This window comes from Passer domesticus, chromosome 2 (genome assembly GCF_036417665.1).
Source record: "Passer domesticus isolate bPasDom1 chromosome 2, bPasDom1.hap1, whole genome shotgun sequence".
Classification (NCBI taxonomy): domain Eukaryota; kingdom Metazoa; phylum Chordata; class Aves; order Passeriformes; family Passeridae; genus Passer; species Passer domesticus.
Window position 1 is genome coordinate 73,965,688 of NC_087475.1, and position 21,479 is coordinate 73,987,166.

Consider the following 21,479-nt stretch of genomic DNA (forward strand, 5'->3'; position numbering starts at 1 on the left):
GGACTGTGAAGGGCAGCCCCAGAGACGAGCACAATAAGCCAACAGCTTTTTGATGAAGAGTTGAAACTGCAAATGCTAAACCACTGCCGGCTAGAAATGACTTTTTAAAGACATTTTGAAATGTAGACTACTTCACCTCAAAAACCTCTGCTTCAAACTCCATAAAAAGCAAGTGGTGGCCAGTGGATTATAAAGTCAATCTCAGGGTTATTTTTAATGCCATCCTTTATACTTTAATGCTTGTTTGCTTATGGACGGACTGTGCCTCTTGTCACTCTCCTGGCAGCACAACAGGGAGAAGGCACCGAGGCACTGCAGCCCGCAGCAGGACACGAGGCTACACGGCCACCCTGAGAGACCACAGCCCCGGCCATGATGCAGGAAATTCCCACTCTCACATCTTTTCAGCTCTCTTAAGGAGAAATCATCTCAAGCAGCTGCACTCTTCCCAATGCTTTCTGCTATTTGGTAACTCATTGACTCAGCTTGAACATCTCCTCTCCGCCTTTAAAGATTTTTTTTTCCCAAGAAATAAGGATTTTTTTCCATAGTCTATCTTTGTATACCTTATTGTCCCATGCAAGGACAAAACAAAGGCTGTAGGAAATCTCCTTCACACTCCAGCCTGGACCTATGAGAAGGGCAAGCACTGCTTCTTCCCTGCAGCTTTTTTGGACACGGTCTTTTCAACTTGCCTCCAACTGGGATGTGAACTGGCTTTGGACACAGCTGTCTTAAATCCTCTGGAGCCCCATAGCCAAAACCAATGAACTTTCAAATTTAGTTGTTGTCTGAGAAGACACAAACTGCCTACAGAACTTGCCTTTTTCACTCTCGCAAGAGCCTGCAGTCCAGAAAATGGGAACTTCTGACAGATGGAAATGTGGTGGCGTGGGAACGATGCAAGGCACACGCTTCTTTCCCCTTCAGACACCACACAAACAAACCACAAAACGTCAAGAGTCCGCTGGCTTGGGCCTGACTGCAGTTTAGGGCAGTAGAGGAAGGGACAGTCTAGAGCCACAGACAAGTTCCCCCACACTCTTGAAGGGAGAGGGATGGTTTTGGCCTTTCTCACAAACACAACCCAATCCAAAAGACCTTTTTACCCACCAGCAACAGAAGACACTACAACCCACCACTCCCTCAATGCTTGTGAAGTAAGGGTCTGTGCCAGCCCCAGACTTTTGAGCATGATTTCTGAAGTTTAGTTTACAACACAAAGGAAACAGTTTTGATTTGCTCCTAATTTTTGAGGGGGGAAGAGACAGAAGAAACACACTGACCCCATCTTTTAACAGAGAAAGGAAATTATTTTAGAAAGCAAATTACCTGTAATCTTTATTTTAACAGGGAAGTAAACATGTATTCAACTAATTTTGATGCCATAACTGTGTGTCACTGCACAAGAATTCATACTTACACGTTAAAATTCATGGGTAAGGTCCATTTTTCACTCAAAAATACATTCAATAGCTTAGAGAAGAAGGAAAGAAAACTCCACAAAACGTGTCAGAAAGAAGTTAAAAATAAGATTTATTTGCAAATAATTTTGACAATAAACTAGTATCTCTGAGCTGTGCATTTTGGGGACTACAAGTCAGTTCCTTTGTGTTCTGAGATTTCCATTTGCATGCAGTATGGGATACCTCTAGAATTCAAAATGAACTTCGAAGTGTCCTTTTTTGCCTTGCTGTGATGAGTAATTCATTCCACAGGCACACTGTAGGAGAGTCAAAGTCTTTGTAAGGAGAAGCTGTCACACGAAACACACAACAAAACCACCTTGGCTTGGAAAGAAAACTCACTTGGGCGCTGTTCCACATTTGTTTAACACAGTGTAAAGCACTTCAAGATTCCCACAAGAAGTACCTGGTGCTGTATTAAAAAAAAAAAAAAAAAAACAAAAAAAAAAAAAAAACCAAAACAAACCAAACCAAATAACCCAAAAGGGGAAAAACCCCCATAAGCCTAAAACAAAAAACCAAGAAGAGCCCAAAACTCAGTAAATATCAACACCTACCCCTAAACCTCACAGGTATACTGAAACCTCATGTTTCTTTCTGATGTACAAATGCACAACACTTCTGGTCATGACTCAAGTTCCCTCTCCTGGAAGCTGATGAGCTGTCTCATGTAAAAAACCCCTAAACCTCAAGATTTAGTAGTAAAAACTACATAAATGAGCTCAGGACAAAGGCAATACAAGGTAAGATTTACCTTAATGTCTGACTGTGTGAGGGCAACCTCTCAGTCATGGTTAGTGTCACAGCAGCAGAAAAAGAAGACAGCAGCATCTTCAGAACATTTCTTCAATTTATGCCCACCCTTCCTCTCTCTGCCCTTCATAAAAGCCTGGAAATTTTAATTCTGAAGTTTTAGTTTGAATCAGATTACATCAGATTGTATTCTGAAACCCCTACATGATTAAGTTTTGAGCAGACTACAATTAGTATACCTTGCATTAGGACAAAGTTGGAAGGTAACAGAAGGAAATGAGGTAACTAAGAGAGGGAATAAAAGAATCTAATCCATATCTATTTTCAATACAGTTCTAGAAAATATTCATTCTTATAACAAAGAGGAATTTTTTTTTCCTCTTTATGAAGCTCAAAATAATCCAAATATTTGACACTGGAAAAATAACTTTTCTCTTCTCCACACATACAACAATACAAGAAAAGATGTCCAGATGGCATTGTTACCAGTTCAAACCATTAATGAACGCACTAGATCATCCAAATGCAAAAAACATGGTTTATATAAATGCCCAAAAAAACGAAAGTTAATAAGTACTGGTGATAACCAGTTCACATAAGTATTTCTGTAAAGTTGGAGATAATAGTAGTCTCAGAAACATTCTTTTATTTGGGTTACTTCAGAAAGACTAAACCAATATTCAGCTGGAAGCTCTTCATCATCAGTGCAGACACATCTCACCACAGGGGTGTCCCTGTACCTTCCAGGGAACCTCGACCATTTTTTTGAAACAAATAAACTCGGTAATTTCGCATCAACCATTACTGAAATGATCCTGTGAGCAAGGCCCAGAATCAACCAATTTCTTCAAGCTGAACACCCTAGCTAATGTCAGACTGTTTCCTGCACAAGCTCAAAACTAAAAAGGAATAAAGATTTCAGAACAAATCTGATGTTGACAAACATTGCCCTGTTCAATCCCAACTCAGCCATATTCAGAGAATAAGAGTTTGTGATGGGTAAATTGTGTATGTTCTCCCATTACAAGCTCCAAGGATTCATTCTTCTAAACCTGGTCTACCACAGTATTTGTGGTGTAGTCAAATGTAAATATTATTGAGGTTTACTGACATCTTATTTGGGCCAGGGTTAAGCTGCAGGTGCCAACATCCTGCATCAGCCTGTCCTGGTTTCACCTGGGAGAGAGCTGATTTTATTCCCAGTAGCTGGTACAGTGCTGTTTTGGATTTAGAATCAGAATAATGTTGATAACACACTGGTGTTTTTTAATGTAAAAACGGCTTAGATACAACTCAGTCAAGGCCTTTTCAGATTCTCACCTCACCTTGTGGGGGTGCACAAAGCCAGGACTGCTGACCCCAAGTGACCAATGGGAGGTGCCACACTGTATGGTGTCATGCTCAAAAGATCAACTGGGGCAAAAGCTGGCCTGGGGTCACTGCCCAGAAACTGGCTGGGCATCAGCCATCAGGTGGTGGGCAATCGTGTTGTGCCTCACTAGTTTTATGTATTTTATTTGTCATCATTACTGTTGTTTTCCTTTCTGTTTCTGTCCTATTAAACTGTCTTTATCTCAACATATCAATGTCACTTTTTTTCCCTCCAAGTCTTCCCCCCCCATCCCATTTGGAAGGGGGGTGGGCAGTGGTAGGGTGCAAGTGAATGGCTGTGTGGCATTTAGCTGCCTGCTGGGTTAAACCGTAACACAGCTCCTAGAACTCATGGGTTTAGCAGTATTTTCACAACACAACATTTGCCACATCTCATTAAGATTCCAAAGTCTGGAAAATTCCTATCCTGAAAATCTACTATTTGCTGAGGAAGTATCATATTTACTGAGAATTTTAACCAGCTCTGAGCACACCATCTTTAATGGCAACACTTCAAAAAGACCCCATGCAGTCCTACAAGTTCTTTTCTCTTACTAATTCAGGTCTGACACCTAGAAGTGCTCAGAGTTTGTTTTAGGAGAAGCCCTGTACAGGTGATCCAGTTTTTAAATGTCTTGGCAGAATAATGTTATATGAAATCTGTAATACACTTGCTCATGTTGATAATCCAATGATTACTTATAAGAAGTATTATTGCATTTTAAGCGTAAAAATATAAGAGGTTCTATAAAGAAAATTAAAATAGCATTAATCTAATATTGATAGTCATATAAAATAACTCACAATTATGTAAGTTTCCATATTTAATTACACATTTAAAAATAAGTTATAAAAATAATTAAGCTTCTTTAAAACCCCTAGGATATTTTCTTTTAGGAGTTTTTACTCATATCTACTGATTGTCTAACATCAGCCACAGCTTCTGGTACTCGAACAGTCATATCATTCATTGATTTCTTCAAGCAGATTTGGCAGCCTAAACGTGATCTGTGGGGAAACAGGACATTTTTGTTAGTTCCAGCCCACCAGCAATCTCAGCATTTACCCCCTTACATCTCCAACACTCAGCCATCCCAAACAGACCATGAACTAGGAACAGCCACTCTTGTGCAGGGCCTTAATCCAGCACAGAGTGAGCCACGTGCATCAGCACAAGGATTTGTGTGGCAATAGCCAGGATTTACAGCCAGAACAGAGCTCAGCACACTGGAAAGTCCCGCAGCCGAGTACTTCCTGCTCACTGAGACAATGCAGGACGTGGGTGACCCTTCCCTTTTCAGTGGGTCACTAATGGGTCAGACCAGTGCAGGGAGTGATGCTTGATCTCCCAAGGGACATCTGGTACCTCTGAAGAGATAAAGGCAATGAATCTGAATGAAAGCCTCAGAAAAAACAAAGCCTAGCCCCTCCATCCAGAGTTCTCAAACTAAAAAACTGAAGATTGGGTGTAAGCCAGAAAAGTAAGAGTGAAAAGACAAACATAGGAAGGTGAAGGATAATACACTCAAGGCACCAGAGATGTCATCCTTCATTTCTACACCTATCATTCAGCACAAGAAAACCAGATGTTGCACATAAGCAATTAAAACCAGAAGATTTAATACCACAACATAACTCTGCAGACAAGCTGCTTTTATTGCTGAGATAACTTTAATTCAATGTCCATGTCTCAGTATTTAAGTATAGAATACTAAAGACATCAGCAAGGATGGGCAACATTCCATAGCAACAGTCCCTGGTAAGACACTAACTAGCTGACAGACTGTTTCAAGAATGCAAAGTTCCCACTCCTTTATCCATGTCTCCATACGTATGTATCCATATGAATTTGCCTTTTAATTCCAAATGTCATAAAATCCTCTTGCATGTTTTCACAGGCAGGTGATATTACCACAGCACCATAAACAATCTTACTCCTCACTGTTTTCCTAAGTCTTTCACAAGGATGCTGACACTAATTAAAACCTAGCACAAATCACTTTTGCATCATGCTGTTGATCACATACCCTTACCAGGCAGCTTAATACTTCTTGTTAAAAGATGGGGGTGGGGGGTTTAACCAATTACTTAGCCTTTACAGGGCCCCTGTTCTTATGCTGTTGCACCTCAAAATTTAGTAAACAATTTCTAGACCTAAGTAAACTGCATGAACTGCAAGATCTTTCTATTATTCATATAAGTCACTGAGATGAAGAAGTAATTTTTAGGTTTTTCGTTAGCATGAGTAATACTACTTTTATGGACACATTGGTTTGAAAGAAGATCACAGAATACACCAGGACATCCTGTGAAAAGAAACCTTCCAGTACATGTACAGATCATAAAACCCCTAGAGATAACAATGCAGAAGAAACTTGGCTTTTATGGTACCTTTTTCTATTTTATGTGCACCTTCTACATCACCCATTGGCTCGGCATGTAGACAAAGTTTCCTGTTGCTGATAGGTTAGAAACAAAAACATTTGCCTACTTTTGCAAGCTGTTTCTCATCTTATTTTTTGCTTTATTATTTTAACTTGCCAGGGTTTGCACTCCCCCACTGTACTACTTTCTACTGTTCTGTAGTTAATCAAAACAATTTAATTTTAACCTAATTAATCCTTCCTTTTAAAAAACATGAGCTTTCATGGCAGCTGCTGGCTGAAGCTTTCCCAAGTACAGAGTCACTGACAAGAATAAATTGCTATGCTTATAACTATGACAGAACTTAGACACTTAAACAGAGAGCTCTGGTTTGCTACTGTTTTCCAATTCTTCAGTAAAATCTCCTTGCTTTTAACCTTTACGTAAAAGGTAGCCAAAGAAAAAAGGTTTTTTATTAGATCATATGCCTCCAGAGCTATTCGGGAATTATTCTGGCCCTGAGCCTAAAAGCTACTCTTTCTTATGGTAGATGGCAGGCTTAATGGGCCTATGTTTTTTTTCTCAAAACTGAAAATGGGTTTTTGCGAGACAGGAAAAATGATAAAACAAAAGAAGCTACATGTTTCTCATAGCTTGACTTCTTTGCCTTTCCAACCTCATATAAATGTTCAAATTTGGCTGAAGTGAGAAAGTGTCTTGTAGAAATGGTGAGTATAGGATTCCTTTTACTGATATAAGGAGACAGACAAGTTAATTCAGAGTACTTTGCAGAGACACAAACTCTATGCCATACAGACCAGGTTTAAAGCCTCTGACATAACTGGAAAGATGATCAAAAACTTCAACAAGCAGTTCTGTTGAAACATGAAGGAATGGGCTTATGAAACCTCATAAGACACAGCTGCCTACTGTTTGTGTGAGCATGTTCTGAGGTAAAGGCTACTTGTGCACCAGCAAGTACAAGGGCCCACCAGGAACGGGTCTGTGATGAGGATTAACACCCTAACTACAAGATGTGTGATGGTGGGGGTGATGCAGAACAGAGGATTAGTTTAGAGTACCACTAGTCTAATCCTAATGCCTATCAGCAGTCAGAGCACACTTCAGGATCAGTTTCTCCCAAAAGGGAATCTGTGATAGGAGTCAAAGCATAACAAGTAAGTACACTGACATATCTCTACGCTGTTTGTCCTAGAGAAGGCTTGCAAGAAGGATCTTGGTACATAAATACCAGAGAGGCTGGAGAAGGTGGGGTCTCCACCCTTGGATATATTCAAAAGCTGTCTGGACATGGTGCTGGGCATGGTGCTAGGTGGTCCGGCTTGAACAGTGGGCTGGACCAGTTGACCTCAAGAGGTCCCCTCCAACCTCAAGCCTTCTGTGAGTCTGAAAAGAAGATCTGACCAAAACCTAAAACACTGACATAAACACATTCATAAAATACATTAACTAGCTATAGACTAACAAGGGAAAGGAAACAGAAGGGAGGAGAAACAAGAATAAGAAAATCCACACACAGGACAGCAGTGGCAGAGCTTTCGTGGATGGAACTGGGTTTCCAGACATACTTTAGTGCTAACATTTCTGTACCAGACCCCTCTGAAGACCAAGTACTGATATTTTTCAGTCACAAAAACAATACTGACATCTTCTAAATACTAATTCAGACAAACAACACTTAAACTTGGCAGTCCCGTGTAATGGAATCCAGCTACTCCTTAAAAGCTGATTAAGGTGCTCCAAGAATATTGGACTGCCCCATCTGCAAACCTTTCTTCCCATTCTTTGAAGAAGTAACGTAGGGAAGTGTTATGTTGCCTTACGTTTCTGTGAGGCCATAGGCCAGGTCCAGCATGTCCATCTCTTCATCAGTAATTGCATCTAGTTTCTCAAATATGTGGTCTTCAAATATTAAATGACAAGTTGAACAGGCTAGCGTTCCTTCACATGCACCTAAAGAAAAATAAATCAAGATAATAGAAAATCCAAGTTTCAAACTGCAGCTGAATTTCAGAAGAAATCCTGTGTGTGTTTGTTTCATACAAGAAGTCTCAGTTGATTAGCAAAATTAATGTTCTGTATATTCCCACATTCATATACCTACTCTGCATTCAACTATTAATAGCATTTCTACAGTTACTATAGTACTAAAATTTACTCAAATGCTAAGTAATTAGCTAAAAAATGCTACATGAGTTAGTTGAAATACTCAACTAATTCCCTTCCCACCATTTAAAGAAAGGATAGCTTTCTAGTATAAGAATGCAAAAGCAGACAATGCTGTCCATCAACACTACTTCATTTATTTCCAATACTGAGCCTTCTTATCTCTCTTTTTCCCAAGGTTTTGAGAAGGTTTTCTCTAGAAGTTCAGCAGCAGACACCTGCTAAACAAAAGCAATTCCTTAGAAGTACAGGGAGGAGGGATTTTATACCTATTTCTTCTCACTCAACAGAATACTAATTGACAACAACAAAGGTAATCAGGCTGGAGAGAGATGGCCTGCATGGATTACGAGGTGTTCCAGTACAAGTCAAGGACCTAACAAGTTGCTGGAGCAGAGCAGCACAAGCACCAACTCCACCTGCCTGCTACAGCCCAGTAAAAGTCTGAACCATAACAAATTTGTCACTGTACTGGGCTGTGTCTTGGGCTGGCACCAAGTTCTCCACAGTGCTGAAAAAGAAACATGCACCTTCACGAAGAGCAGGAGAGCTAAACACTGTGGAGATTATAAACCTCAGGCTCTAATTCAAATTGATACAAGAGAATCAGATAACACATTAACCAATCTTCACTTATTTACTTGTGTCTAGGGAGAGCAGAACCAAAACTACTGTGGCCACATCACCTTTGTAATCATGGAAACATGAGAAGCATGGTTGTATGTATAACCACTGCTATGAAAAGAAATAGTGGAACTCATCATTAGACTATGAGAGCCAAGCAGAAAGCCCCATGCTGCTACAGAACCAAAAGCATGTATTCAAGGTGAGCACAACACTGTAATACATTTGATTTTTGAATTATATCATGTCTTCAAATACACATGAGAAAGCAGAGCTTAATTAAAATGCCAAATAAAATTTGTCCTATCAGCAGCTTAAAGATTGTTTATGTTGGGGAAGTGAGGGAAGGGATGAGGGGGGAAGGAAAGAACAGTGACCAGTCTCTTTGAACAGTGGAAGGTCTTTCCACAACCATAAAACAAATTGAGTGCAGCTGAATCATTCAATAGATCTGTAAGCCTTTACACAAATATATTTCTATTATTGTTAGTGCACATGGGATGCCCCCTAGTGATAGAATAAGCAGAATTTAGATTTTACTTTTCCCTCATTACTTTTTTCTTAACACAGAACATACATTTTTACTACATTATTTCTCTGCCCTAGTGCAACATTTCATTAGCAAGCAGTTATTGAAATGGGACTAACATATATTATAATTAAAGACTGTAACAGTATTCCAAATTTTCAGTTTGGCTTCCTTTTATTGACAGCCTTGCTTTTTCCCACTTTACCACAATGCTCTAACACAGCTGACATTGACAAGAGAACATTTACTGCAGAATACAAGCAGACCAGCCATAAGCCTAAATGAGTAATTTAATAAGTGATACATAAAGCTAGTTGCAACGCAAACTTTTGAGACAGTTTTTCTTCCCCAAATATAAAAAATGTTTCAGATATTAAATATACGGTTTAAAATCTTATAAAAGCGGTAAAATTTCTTTGCATTTAACTAAAATACACATCAAATTTCAAACTGTGCTACAATATTCTGCTGCTTTTTTTCCCCACCAATTCCTTCCTATTATGCATTCAGTTCTGAAAAATGTACTACCACTTTCTGCTTTAGTTCTATTAATTTTTCAGCTCATGTTCATGTAAATACCTTCCCAAGGTATTTAATTGCAAATACCTAACACTTTTGAACAATGTGGTCTAGTGGTTTGAGCAATGAAGGCTGCTGGAAGATGCCCATGGCAGAGGGGTTTGGAATTGAACAATCTTCAAGGTCCCTTCCAACCCAAACCATCCTATGAGTCCAACTATGAAAAGTGCAGAAGTTTGAAGAAATAGAGAGAAGTTGTAACTTCTTCCTGTTTTGATTTTAAACAGAAGTCGTACCAAGTCAGAATTTCGCAAGGTCTCCTTTACCCCAGTTCTTTAATAAGAATTAAACTCCTTGCTCTTCCCTGCTAAGTGACATGGATTTGGTTGTTTCTTTCACTTTGCACTCCTCTGCTATAGATGTGGTGGTGCTACAAGAAGCCTGATAATAAACTGAGACAGTCTGGCACTACAGAAGCAAGCAGGCACTGTTAGAAGTGCACCAGCTCTGTGCTGCCTCCAGAACAGAACTTTTCAGCCCACAAGAGGTCTGCAGGTGGCATGTTTCAGATGCCACTTTGACAGCACTCTGTGCATATTCCCCTCTTTACCACTAAAGCCCAGATCACCCCAAGTATTTTTTTAAAACTTGAACCAAAATATTCTATGCACCAGCCAGAGGACAAAAAGGGGAGAAAACCCAAGTGAAGTACAGCTAGGTTTTACATATAAAATATTCATTTACAGTTGGACTCAATGATCTTGAGGGTCTTTTGCAATCAAAATTACACTATAAATATTTATGCATAAAGAGAAAATTTCTAGACACTGAAGAAAATATTCAGTGAATCTACTTACCAAAACCATCTATGTCTAGATTATTGTCAACAACAACATCCAACAGTGAATCCCCAGGTTTTCCCTTGGCTGTTAGTTTGTCACCATCACGGTTTATGAAATGAACAGTTATTTTATCTTCTGAGCTGAAAAATAAAATTACATAATACAATTAAAGAACACTATAATTTTTCAGCACTTTAGAATTGATTGAATACTACTAAAATAATAGTTGATACTACTACTATCAACTCCAAGAAAAGAGAAATCTAAGTTATTGGCTTTTAAAAGCTTTAACACATACAGGCTTTTACTGTTGTACATTGAACAAAGACCATTAAAAATAAGGAAAAAAACAAACCTTGGTGTCTATTTTGTCACTACAAGCTATATGGGACCCAGATGTTTTGCCTTTCACCAAAGACAGTTTACTTTAGGCACAATATTTGTATTTTTAAAATAAATGAGCTTATTTTAAATATTTCTCTCACCACCTTTCTGTGAACCCTTGCTTTGGATTTATGAATTTTCTGTCTTTCACAAAATTACCATTTAAGATAAATTCTAAATTTTCCCATTTCTGCTTAGAGTTTGAGGTATTTCGCTTTATTAGTTCCAAAATTAAATTCTTCTCTCTTCTCACATATGGAAATAGTCCAATAACATTCTGCTGTTTTTAGGCACAGACTCTCTGAGGAGTTCATCTTGTAAATATTAATTCGAGTGAAGTACAAGGTTTTTACACTGGTTTCAAGAAAAGAAGGTTTTTTTGGCTTTCCTTTCCAGACAACTATTTAAGAAAAAAAAAATTTGCGTTCTGCACAAAAATACCTTAAGATTAACGCTTTTAACATTAAAAAAAGATATTTTCTGCATTCCACATTATTTTATTTCACACACAAATTAAAGGAAAGCTTTAAATATACTAATAACAAACAGTATGTATTTTAAACAGATTATTTTCTTTCCTAGAGTAGGTGAGCAAAACAAAAACTTGTTGGATGGACAGTGAAGAAATCTACCAAGAGATGACAGATAAAAATAGAACAACTAAAAAGCCAATTCAAAAATGTATGTCTCCATGTGAAATCCATGTTTAAGAACCACATGTTTCATATTACCCATGCTCTTCTTAACTGTGGGCTTTGAGTGATTTATGTCATAAGACATGTCAAAAATCAAGTCACGCCCTGGAAAAGTCTAACCTATACATCTGAATATTAAACCAAAAATTTGAAAGTGGCCATGCTGAAAAATCAGTGAACAAAATATTTTTCTAACTGGCTGTAAAAGAATGTGTTTTTAGCAATCTGAGTCCTGGCTTGTTATGAAACAACAACAAATGTTTGTTGCTATGGACTTCATACTCTTGCCACAACTCTTAAGTTCCACTGGCATCAGTGTGCTCCCTGATTATTTACGATGATGTCGTGTTCAATTCTTCTCCTATCATCCCCCAGTCCACTCTCCAGAAGGCAGCCACAAGCTACTATTAACTATAAATTCATTTCAAAACTATAACTGATAGTGAAGCGTTGACCTTGCTGACCTGCAGAATGAACTTAAAGCATGTACTATCAAAAATTTGAAAAATTTTAAAGATCCATCTTTACAAAATAGGATTCACGTTGCACAGTCACCTGTGATATCCAAGGGACATCAGCAAACCATTCTGTGGGGGTTTAAGAAAGCACTCTGCTTTTCATTTTGTTCCTCAGCTATGTTAACACCTCCCACAGCAGAACCAAGGAAACAAGCACCCACTTAGCTAAACTAGCACAAAATCCACCACCTCCTTGGGAGTTTAAGACAGATGGGTTTAGACTGCATCTGGAAAGGTACAGATTCACATTCTGAGAGCCTAAGCTAATGCCTGACAGTGTAATTTTAAACTGCCTCAAAAAGCCCTTCCAGAGCTCAAAGTACACTCTCCCTTGCTGAAATATTTCTGTCAACATGACAAAAACAATGCTGACAAGACACACAATCCAATATGTACTTGCATTTCTGGCTATGCTCTGCCAAGGTATAGACATGGCAGGTACTAAATATTTATTCCAATATCCTAAACATATGCTTTATTGTAGGATTAGGCACTCACAAGTACCACGGACCAAACAGTAAGATGTCTGGGCATCCATTAGACCCCTGCAATTTTTGTAAATGACAAGTGAACTCCCTCCCAGTTTTCAAAACACACTCGAAACTGTCTTCACCTGTGGTTACACTCGAATCTGCTAGAACACCACAGTGGCAGCAGAGGAACAGTCCCGCCCCCACTCCTTTGTTCCTCGTCTCTCCAGCGCCCACACTGTCCTGCAGTAACCTCCGTTTGGGAATGCGCTGGCTGAAAGCCAAGGTCAATAACCCCACAGATGTCAGAACCGGCAGAGTCAGATCTGACCCTCCGATGAAATTCACACCAGTTTAGAATGGCTCTGTTACTGCAGCTTCGTGCTGCAATGACAGAATCTGGGTTTCATGATCAGATTAAACCACAAATAAACAATCTCTTTTCAGTATAAAAATGTGCGTTCGGGTGATCCCTACTCCCAATCGCCCTGCCATCATCCTTACACCACTATTACCACAAGTCAACTCCTTTTGCTAATGTGGATGAAAATCAACCACAAAAACAAAGGAGACTCAACTGGACCAGAAAGGAAAACTGACAGGAGTGCCACCGCCCACAACAACAACAAGGAAACAGCAATGGGATCCCTTTGTGGATAGGAGCAATGTGATATTTGCTTCAGCCAGCTGGGGACCTACACTGTGGCTGTGCCTGCCTCGTGGTGTGGCATGCAGCAAGGGGACAGACAGAAGGATCACCACCAGGCCACTGACTTTTGGTAAAAACTGACACAATCATTAATCTTTCAACGGGACCTAATCCACCTTGATTTATCATTGAAACTAAAACTTATTTGCATAAAGTTAGATATAGCCTTCTTAAGTCTTTCAGTAGATCTGGTTTTTTGCTATTGCCACCTTCTATCACTCTTCTCTTAGCCAAAGTATTTAAAACATCTCTGGTACTTTATGTGGTGAAAATACTTTCAGAAGTGTGTGTGTATGCAATAATCAGACTAGTCAGACATTCAAAACACACTGAGCCAATCTTCTCAATGATTGGGGGATACCATTAAAAATATCAAAAAAATCTCACCCATATGAAACAATGTTTAGGCTTCATAAACTTCCAATGACATGGGGTTTGTCCACTCAGACATAGTTGTTTACTTTGATGCAAACAATCCAAATACCAGCATGCTGCCAACCAGTCACAGGCAATTAACATGAAACATGAGCCAGGTCCAGGCAAGTATGAGCACCCTCAGGATTAGCAGGAAAAGCACAATTTATTTTGTGTTATCTGCACGAAGCATAAATATCCCAATCCATGCTCAGATAAATGCTTTTCACCAGATGTAAAATACAATTAATTTCTTCACACGGTTGCCACAGTCCTATCAACATGTTCTATCAAGCTTCACAGGGTTACCCTAAATCAGGCAAACTGCAAAGGCACAGAGGAGCACCAGAGAGCTGTAAATGCTGTTTGTTGTTCCTCTCGTGCAAATAATAGTAAATACTGCAAAAGTCTCAAGAACTACTTCTTCCCCCTTAAAAGAATTATCCTTTCGAATCTTCAGCTATTAATTCCAAGTTAAGAATCACCTCTTACATTCCTCCAAACAAACATAACTTTAACCTGGTATTGCACATGGTGAGACCAGCTCTGTTATTCTCAGATCTTTTAATAAACAGCAAATCCAACAGCCCTAATTGCCTGAGGAGTTCCATTAATTAAGCTATTACACAGGCCTCAATCAACAGAAGGTGTAAATCTGAACTAATCTTTAAAGCATGCAATTATTATGCTGTGCACGAAAAACATTCCACAGATAACAATATTGGTATAAAATACTTCTGAAATAACTACTGTTCACCATGAAATTGAAAGGAAGAATAAGGAATTAAAAAGGAGCAAGAGAAAGGAGGAAATGGAAATGAAAACATAATGCCTGATGCTCCACTGAAACCCTTGGAAACCTCTGCTCACAGGAACCACCTCAGGTAAAGTTTTGACTAGTGATGTCTTCATCCTCTAGACACAAACACGGCTAATTTTACACACACAAACAATGATGTATGCTTTTACTGAAATAACACTGGCGGATTATATAAAGGTCAGGAACTGGGTCTCAAATACTTTGCCCAGACAAAGTAACTTAAGCATAAATGGAGAAAACAATAATATACAAGAACTTTCCTTTTCTCCCAGCTTGCTTGGTTATGACACTGAGAATATAAACAACATTGGAAACATTTGTTTGCATAAGCTTTTTTGTTGGTGTGCTTGCTAAATGAATGTAAATAAATTCCATTCTGTATTCAGCCTGTTTGTGAAAGACACGAGGGGATTACAGGCCTTACATTACTATTGGGTAAGGAAATGCCTTCCCTTCATAGGATTCTTTTTCCAATTATTTTAATACCTTTTAAAAAGACTCGTCAACACATCACATCTTTAATTTTTGTAATTAAAAACTGCAAATTAAGGACCTCAAAATCAACTGATCACCAGCAGGATCCCTCAGAGAACAGATCTGACCAGTGACTTACTCATCTCACATGGTAGTCCTAGGCTAGAAAAGTTAAGTCTCTCTCTCCATATTAAAAGTATCTGCTGGAACAAAGGCAAAGATCACCTACAAGAGAGTTCAGAAGGAGAATATTGAGACAGCTTTGATGTCGAGGGCACTAATCTCAATCTTCTGGAAACAGGCCAGGCTACACCCCTGATGCTGGGCTGCTGATTGTGAGTCCTGTTCCAAGTCTAGGAAACTTCTCTGGCAACCAAGTACACCAGGCTTTTAAAACTCCTGCTTGTTAAATACTGAAAGTTAGCTGTAGACCTGATCCATCTTTGAATATACAAACAACATGCCAGAGGGCAGTGCATAAACAACCTGTGACTACCTGTAATAAGCATCAAAACTACAGCTGTGGACTGTGTAATATTCTGAAATGCATTCTGAAATACCTACTCTTACATACTGGCGAGGAGAGGAGGAGCTCTGCACATTTACATCGAACCACAGAATCAATCAGGTCAGAAAAGACCTCTGAGATCATCAAGTCCAAGCTATTACAGACATGACCATGTCACCTAAATCATGGCACTAAGTGTCACATACTGTCCTCCCATGAAGAAAGATGCAAAAGTGCTCTTCAGTACAGAAAAACTATACCAAAGGCAGAAGACACTTCTCTGATATTTGCTGTACTTCTACCACATGCCTCTCTCATATGTGCTGTACTTCTACCACAAGCCCAGCCAGACTTTAATGAGGAAAAAAAAAAAAAGAAAAACCAAAACAAAACCAAGCAACAGAAAACAATAAAAACGAGTGCAACTTTAGTAAGGCCATAACCTCTCAGAAAGCCAGTCTAAGCACCGGGAATGCTGGTTTAGCGTTCCACAACGTTACAAGCCGTGCCAGCGGGCCTCCAGGTCACACCGACCCCGAGCCTCACCGCGCCGGGGCCGGTGCGGGCCCTCGGCCGAGCCACCCGCAGCGCCGGCACGGCCCTCCGGGGCACGGCTGGGCGGAGGGGCCGCCCAGAGCGCCTCGCTGCCACCGCCGAGCAGCCGGTGAGGGGCGCGGGGGGCCGGCACCGTCAGGGCACGGCGGGAAGGTCATCCCGCTCCAGCCCGGCTCGGGCGGCCCGTGCCGCGGGCAGCCGCTGGCCCCGGCTGCCCGCAGCGCCGAGACCCGGCCGGGCCCGGCTCCTCCGGGCAGCCGCCCCGGGGAGCCCGCCCGGCGCCTCACGGCCGTGACCCCCTTACCTGAGCACCGCCCGGGCAGACAGGCCGAACGGCCGCGCTGCCCTCCCGGCAGCGGCAGCGCCGCCGCAGCCCGGCCTCGGCCCGGCAGCCGGCGAGGTGGAGGAGAGGAGCCAGCGGCGGGAGGAAGCGGCGGCGGCCCGGAAGAGCCGCGCCGGCCCCGGGGCGGCCATGGCGGCGGCACGGCAGCGCTGAGCTCGGCGGCGGCGGGGCGGGGGCAAAGTCCCGCCGCTTACGCCTGCAGCGCGCGCGGCGGCGATTCTCGCAGCCGTTTACGCAGCGCGCGGCCCACCCCCGCCGGCGTGACAGCGGGGTTACGCAAAGTGCGCGGCAGGGCGCGGAGGGGCGGGGCCGGCGCGAGGGCCCGCCCCCGGTGCCCTCAGGTGCCCTCAGGTGCCCCGCACCGCCCCCGGCCCGGATCCCAGCGCTGGCGCTCCGCTTCCCGGGAGAGCGGAGTCGTGGAGCCCAACACGTGCTGACCCTCTGCCCGGCTGGGTCCACGAGGGATTTCTTGTCCCAGCAAGGAGTCGGCGCTGACACGCGCTGGACTCAAAGGGTCGTCGCTATTTCCTAAATGCTCCTTTGGGAGGCCTGTCCCATGAGGGAGTGGGCTCCAGTTCCAGGCTGGGCAAGTGGTCGGTGCTCTTTGGAACTCCCTTGAAACAGCTTATAATAATGTGGAAATGGAGCTGGCAACTGGGAGTCTGAGCTGGCCGCCTCTGCTGTCCAGGCAGGACTATGGAGAAATTCCCAGTTCCTCATTATGTTTCTTACAACAGGGGATCCAACCTCTAAAACACGGGCATCAGCAAATGGACGGCAGCGCTGCTGTCAGAGGTTCTAGCAGGGGGTGAACATTCACGGTGCATGGCTCAAGTACCAATATGTGCCACAGGAAATTTTGAAACTCCCTGAGCAATCACAAACTGCACATGCAGGCATAACTTGTCTCTGGTAGCTTTGATCAGATGGTTGTGTAGATACCCTTCATTCTACCACACCCTGACTGGAGAGTTCTGAGTGAATAAGGAAGAAATATAACAATTACTTTGAAACAGATCTGTCAAATGGGAATGGAAATGAATGGGGTAAAAGAGGAGGGAATGATACCTCTGATACACTTGAGGTTGCAAAGATTATTTTTGATGCCTTATAGTTTTGTTGCATCAGACTAAGATTGAAGAGGGAGATAATATACTATATAACTTGAACTTCTGTATTTTCTTTAAGAAGAGTAGGTTCTGGTGGAAATGTCCTGCGGAATTTTCAAGACCTTCCAAACTGTCTGTCCATAAACCAAGTGCTCCATAAACCATACAGATTTCATTTTCATTGGGTTTCCCTCTTTTGTATCACAAAAGAAGGTGAATAATGCAGTTTATTTCAATGCTGCCACTATAGCATGGGGTTGTATAAGCATAATCTTAAACCAGTATGCAGCTAAAGACGTACAGTTCCAGCTGAACAACTCGTATTGTAATGCCAAGAGAGCACATCACATAATCTAGCTTGACTTCAACCAGATGGCTGCTCATTGTAAATTAAAGGTTAATGCAGGAAATAAGCCTGAAAGGGACCCTCTGTACATTCTAATGTAAACTTTAATGTAAACTTTGCTGTCACATTCAACTCAAGCAACTAAATAAAGAAGTATTTATCCATTTCTTAAAGTTTCCTTTCTCATATTAATTGCACTGAAAAATAGTCCCAAAATTTCATTCCTTGCAAGTGGAGAAAGCTTAATTATTTATCTATTTTTGAATAATTTATTCATTTAATTCTGAGTGTAGAATATTTATGTCAATTTTCTGCAGGCAGGGCTGCTCACGAATTAAAACACTTTCTGTTCTTTGTGACGTTCACCCCATCATTTGTTGTACCTCCTCCAGCCCCTTTTTTTAGCCACTGTTGTTAGTAGTCTCCTTCCATAATTCAGGAGACTCTCACTGTTCTCCTGGTTATCCCACTGAGCCATTTGTGCATATATTGGTTTGAATTCCCCGTTGTTAAACATGAGTGAGTAGTTAGCACATTCACTTCAGGTCTCATAGGGTGTCCCCAATAGATAATGAGTCTGAGTGTCTCTGATAATATGACCCTGATACATCCCAGGATCGTGTTTGATCTTTTTTTTCATGTACAAATTAAATCAGTAGCCTCAAATCAGTGAGCTTTAAATCAGTGTGGTTAGTTAATAATCCAGATGTCCTTTCCTGCTTCTCATTAACAGCAAGAGTCCTTGGCTTGCCCAAACTGAACAGAGTAAGGTCTTTGAACTTTGCTTCGGTCTACTTTCATGTGGGGTTTTCACTCATGTTCCATTTTAACAAAAAAGGCCAATTCCATGAACCTGCTTCCCCTGTGTTGTGTATGTTCCACAGCTCTGTTCCAGCCCTGTGACTGCCGTGGCCCCGAGCACGTTACCCCTCTGCAGAACTTTAGTTGGCAGAGTCCAAGGTCAGCTCCTCCACTGATAAGAGCAGCTGTGATAAAAGCCAGCAGCAGGGCCTGTCTGTCCCTCGAGAGCCACTTTTAACCTGTGGCTTGTGCCAGCCCTCACCTGTGCCGCAGGGCAGCCGTGCAGCAGCTCTGCTCACACCAGCTCGCATCTCCACGGCTCTGGCTCTCATCCAGACTTGCTCACTTGGCATCCTGGCTTGGCCTCGGACTGCCTTGCCACTGCAGCCCTGCTGGGTGACCATATGGGCTGTGTCTGACCCTGACCGCTGTCTCTCGACCTAATTTTGGCCCTGGGTTGCTGCTCTACATCCTGGCTCCTTGTTGATGTTGATTACTGCTTTCACCTGCCTTGGGATTGTGCTTGGTTGCTGGCACACCTTCTGTTACAAAGCAGCCAAATCTTGCTGCTCCCTGACATCCACCACCCCTAAACACAGAGCCCTCCTAATTTCCTCATAATTTCTATATAATGTACAATTCTGGGTGGGCAAGCTTTAAGAAAATGGTGGAGTAATTTAAGTCAGGACTTCTCAATGAAATAAGAGTAGCAGAGTGAAATAAAATAGGAAAATTACAAACCGTGGGTACCTATTGTCTCTTTGAATCTCAGTTTTGTGCCAGTTTCTTTTCCTTGTCTCTATGGGATATTCATTCTAATGGTAAACACTTTTCAAGAGGCACTTCATCATTTCTTGTAATTTTTTTGGTTTTGTATAGGTTCTTGGGGAACTTTTTTTTGTAATTATATCCTCCAAGTCTTTACTATTTCTAAGATTATAGGAGGCCAACAAACCACTAGATGGCAAAGAGTTTCAGGAAGAGAATTAATGCATGGGTATTGATACAACCTTCTGTCCTCAGCTTCATCATTCCTTTTCTTGTCCAGCTTTGTGAGTTGGACCTGGGAAATCTGGGTTGAAGATGGCATGGTCCTTCTTCTCCCTGCCTGTCCCTCTCTTTTGCTGTTGTAGGATTCATGAGTCAGATATGTAGTGGATTCATACAGGTGATTTTTGCAGAAACTAACAAGAAAAAAAAACCAAAACCCAACAGAAAGCAAAAAGAAAAAAACAAGCAGTTTCCAGGCATTTCACTTCCACCAATCAGTCTGGAGACACACTGAACAAGATGTATCCTGGGAGAAAAGCAGTCCCAGACCCAGATTGGGCTGCTTTATGCTGCTAAGAAAAAAGAAATATCCTTCTTTTTTTTTTCTTTTTTTTTTTTTCATAGAATTCCAAGATTTAGGATGATACAAGCATTAAATATGTCTATCATTATCAGCACATAATTTGCATAAATTACTACAGAGAGTCTCTCTGAGTTCTGTTTTTCAGTCTAAAAGAAACAGGGCATGAATGCATATTTACAAAATAGAAATCCAACTTCATTTTTTTTAGAGATTTTGAAAATAAAAATAATCCACCAAGTAATCAGACTTCTATATACCATTAGCTTTTCTGTTTGCTATCAAGTCCTCTGTGAACATGTGTTTTAACCAGGATTTTCTTGGAAGTAAAATTGTGTCAAATTATCCCTTTCAGTTAAAACATTCAGAGTGATCCAGAGAAAAGAAAGAATCCATCCAGCCATAAACCCATGGAGTTTCCATTTGTAGCTGAGTGAGTGGGACACAGGCTCTGTTACCCTCAGCCCAGGAGCACAGGACTTAAGAGCAGTGAGGTCTGATGTAACCCATGCTTGAGAAAAGGCAGGAATGTGAAGGAGAGGTCATCAACCAATGCAAGATAATGGACAGGCAAAATGCTTACAGGCTGGTTGTTTGTATTTGGAGGATTATTTTGCCTTGTAAGCCTTTTTCTAAAACGCAGGTAATCCAAGGATCATGAAAGTGTCTGTAGCTGCCAAGTGATTCTGGAGCTGGAGAGAGATCTGGGAATTTTGGCACTTTGTTGTTGAGGATCTAGTAACTGTGGTGCAGGAGTGTGGGAGCATGTCCTTTTTGCAATTGCTTGATCTTTGCTGGTTTCTCTATAGCACCTGAAATACAGCTGGAGACAGACAGAAATGTTTTGAGTTTTGTCATTCAAAGAGGTGGCACTCCAGGAATAAGCCAGACACCCTGGTGTTTGTTATCCACTCAGAGGGGAAAGCCGAGGAGGTGTGTCTGTCTTATGACAGGAAGGTGAATTACTGCCAAGAAATTCTGCTAAACTGTAAATAATCCACTGCTTCAAAGCTATGGTTCTGTCATACATAATAGACTGTGAAATCTGTGTGAGAATTTGCATCTCTGACTTTAAAATTAGTTGCCTGAAAGTCTTGATACTCTTTAATAGAAAGATGAGTGAGTTTTTCCACAGGAAAACTTTTCGTACTCTTTTGAATTTCCGAAATTCTTCAACTTCATGTTATGCATAGCATTTCATGGCAACAGTTCCTTCCTATGATAAGCTGAAAAAGTACAGGGACGGTGTAATGTGAAATTTTCAAAACAAACCAAAATTTGTCAGCACTAAGCTAGAGCCAGGTTTCCATTGTGATTATTTGTCTCC

The 21,479-nt window shown here is 41.2% G+C and overlaps 1 protein-coding gene across 1 annotated transcript; it reads right to left on the minus strand.

The window, feature by feature from the left end:
- Positions 1–1,512: 1,512 nt before the first annotated feature.
- FDX1 (ferredoxin 1) lies at positions 1,513–16,793 on the minus strand. Its single transcript, XM_064409322.1, has 4 exons — positions 16,507–16,793; positions 10,671–10,795; positions 7,799–7,928; positions 1,513–4,598 (listed from the first exon to the last, which is right to left on the minus strand). The coding sequence occupies exons 1-4, from the start codon at positions 16,674–16,676 to the stop codon at positions 4,484–4,486; spliced, it is 540 nt and encodes a 179-aa protein (XP_064265392.1). The 5' UTR covers positions 16,677–16,793; the 3' UTR covers positions 1,513–4,483.
- Positions 16,794–21,479: the final 4,686 nt, after the last annotated feature.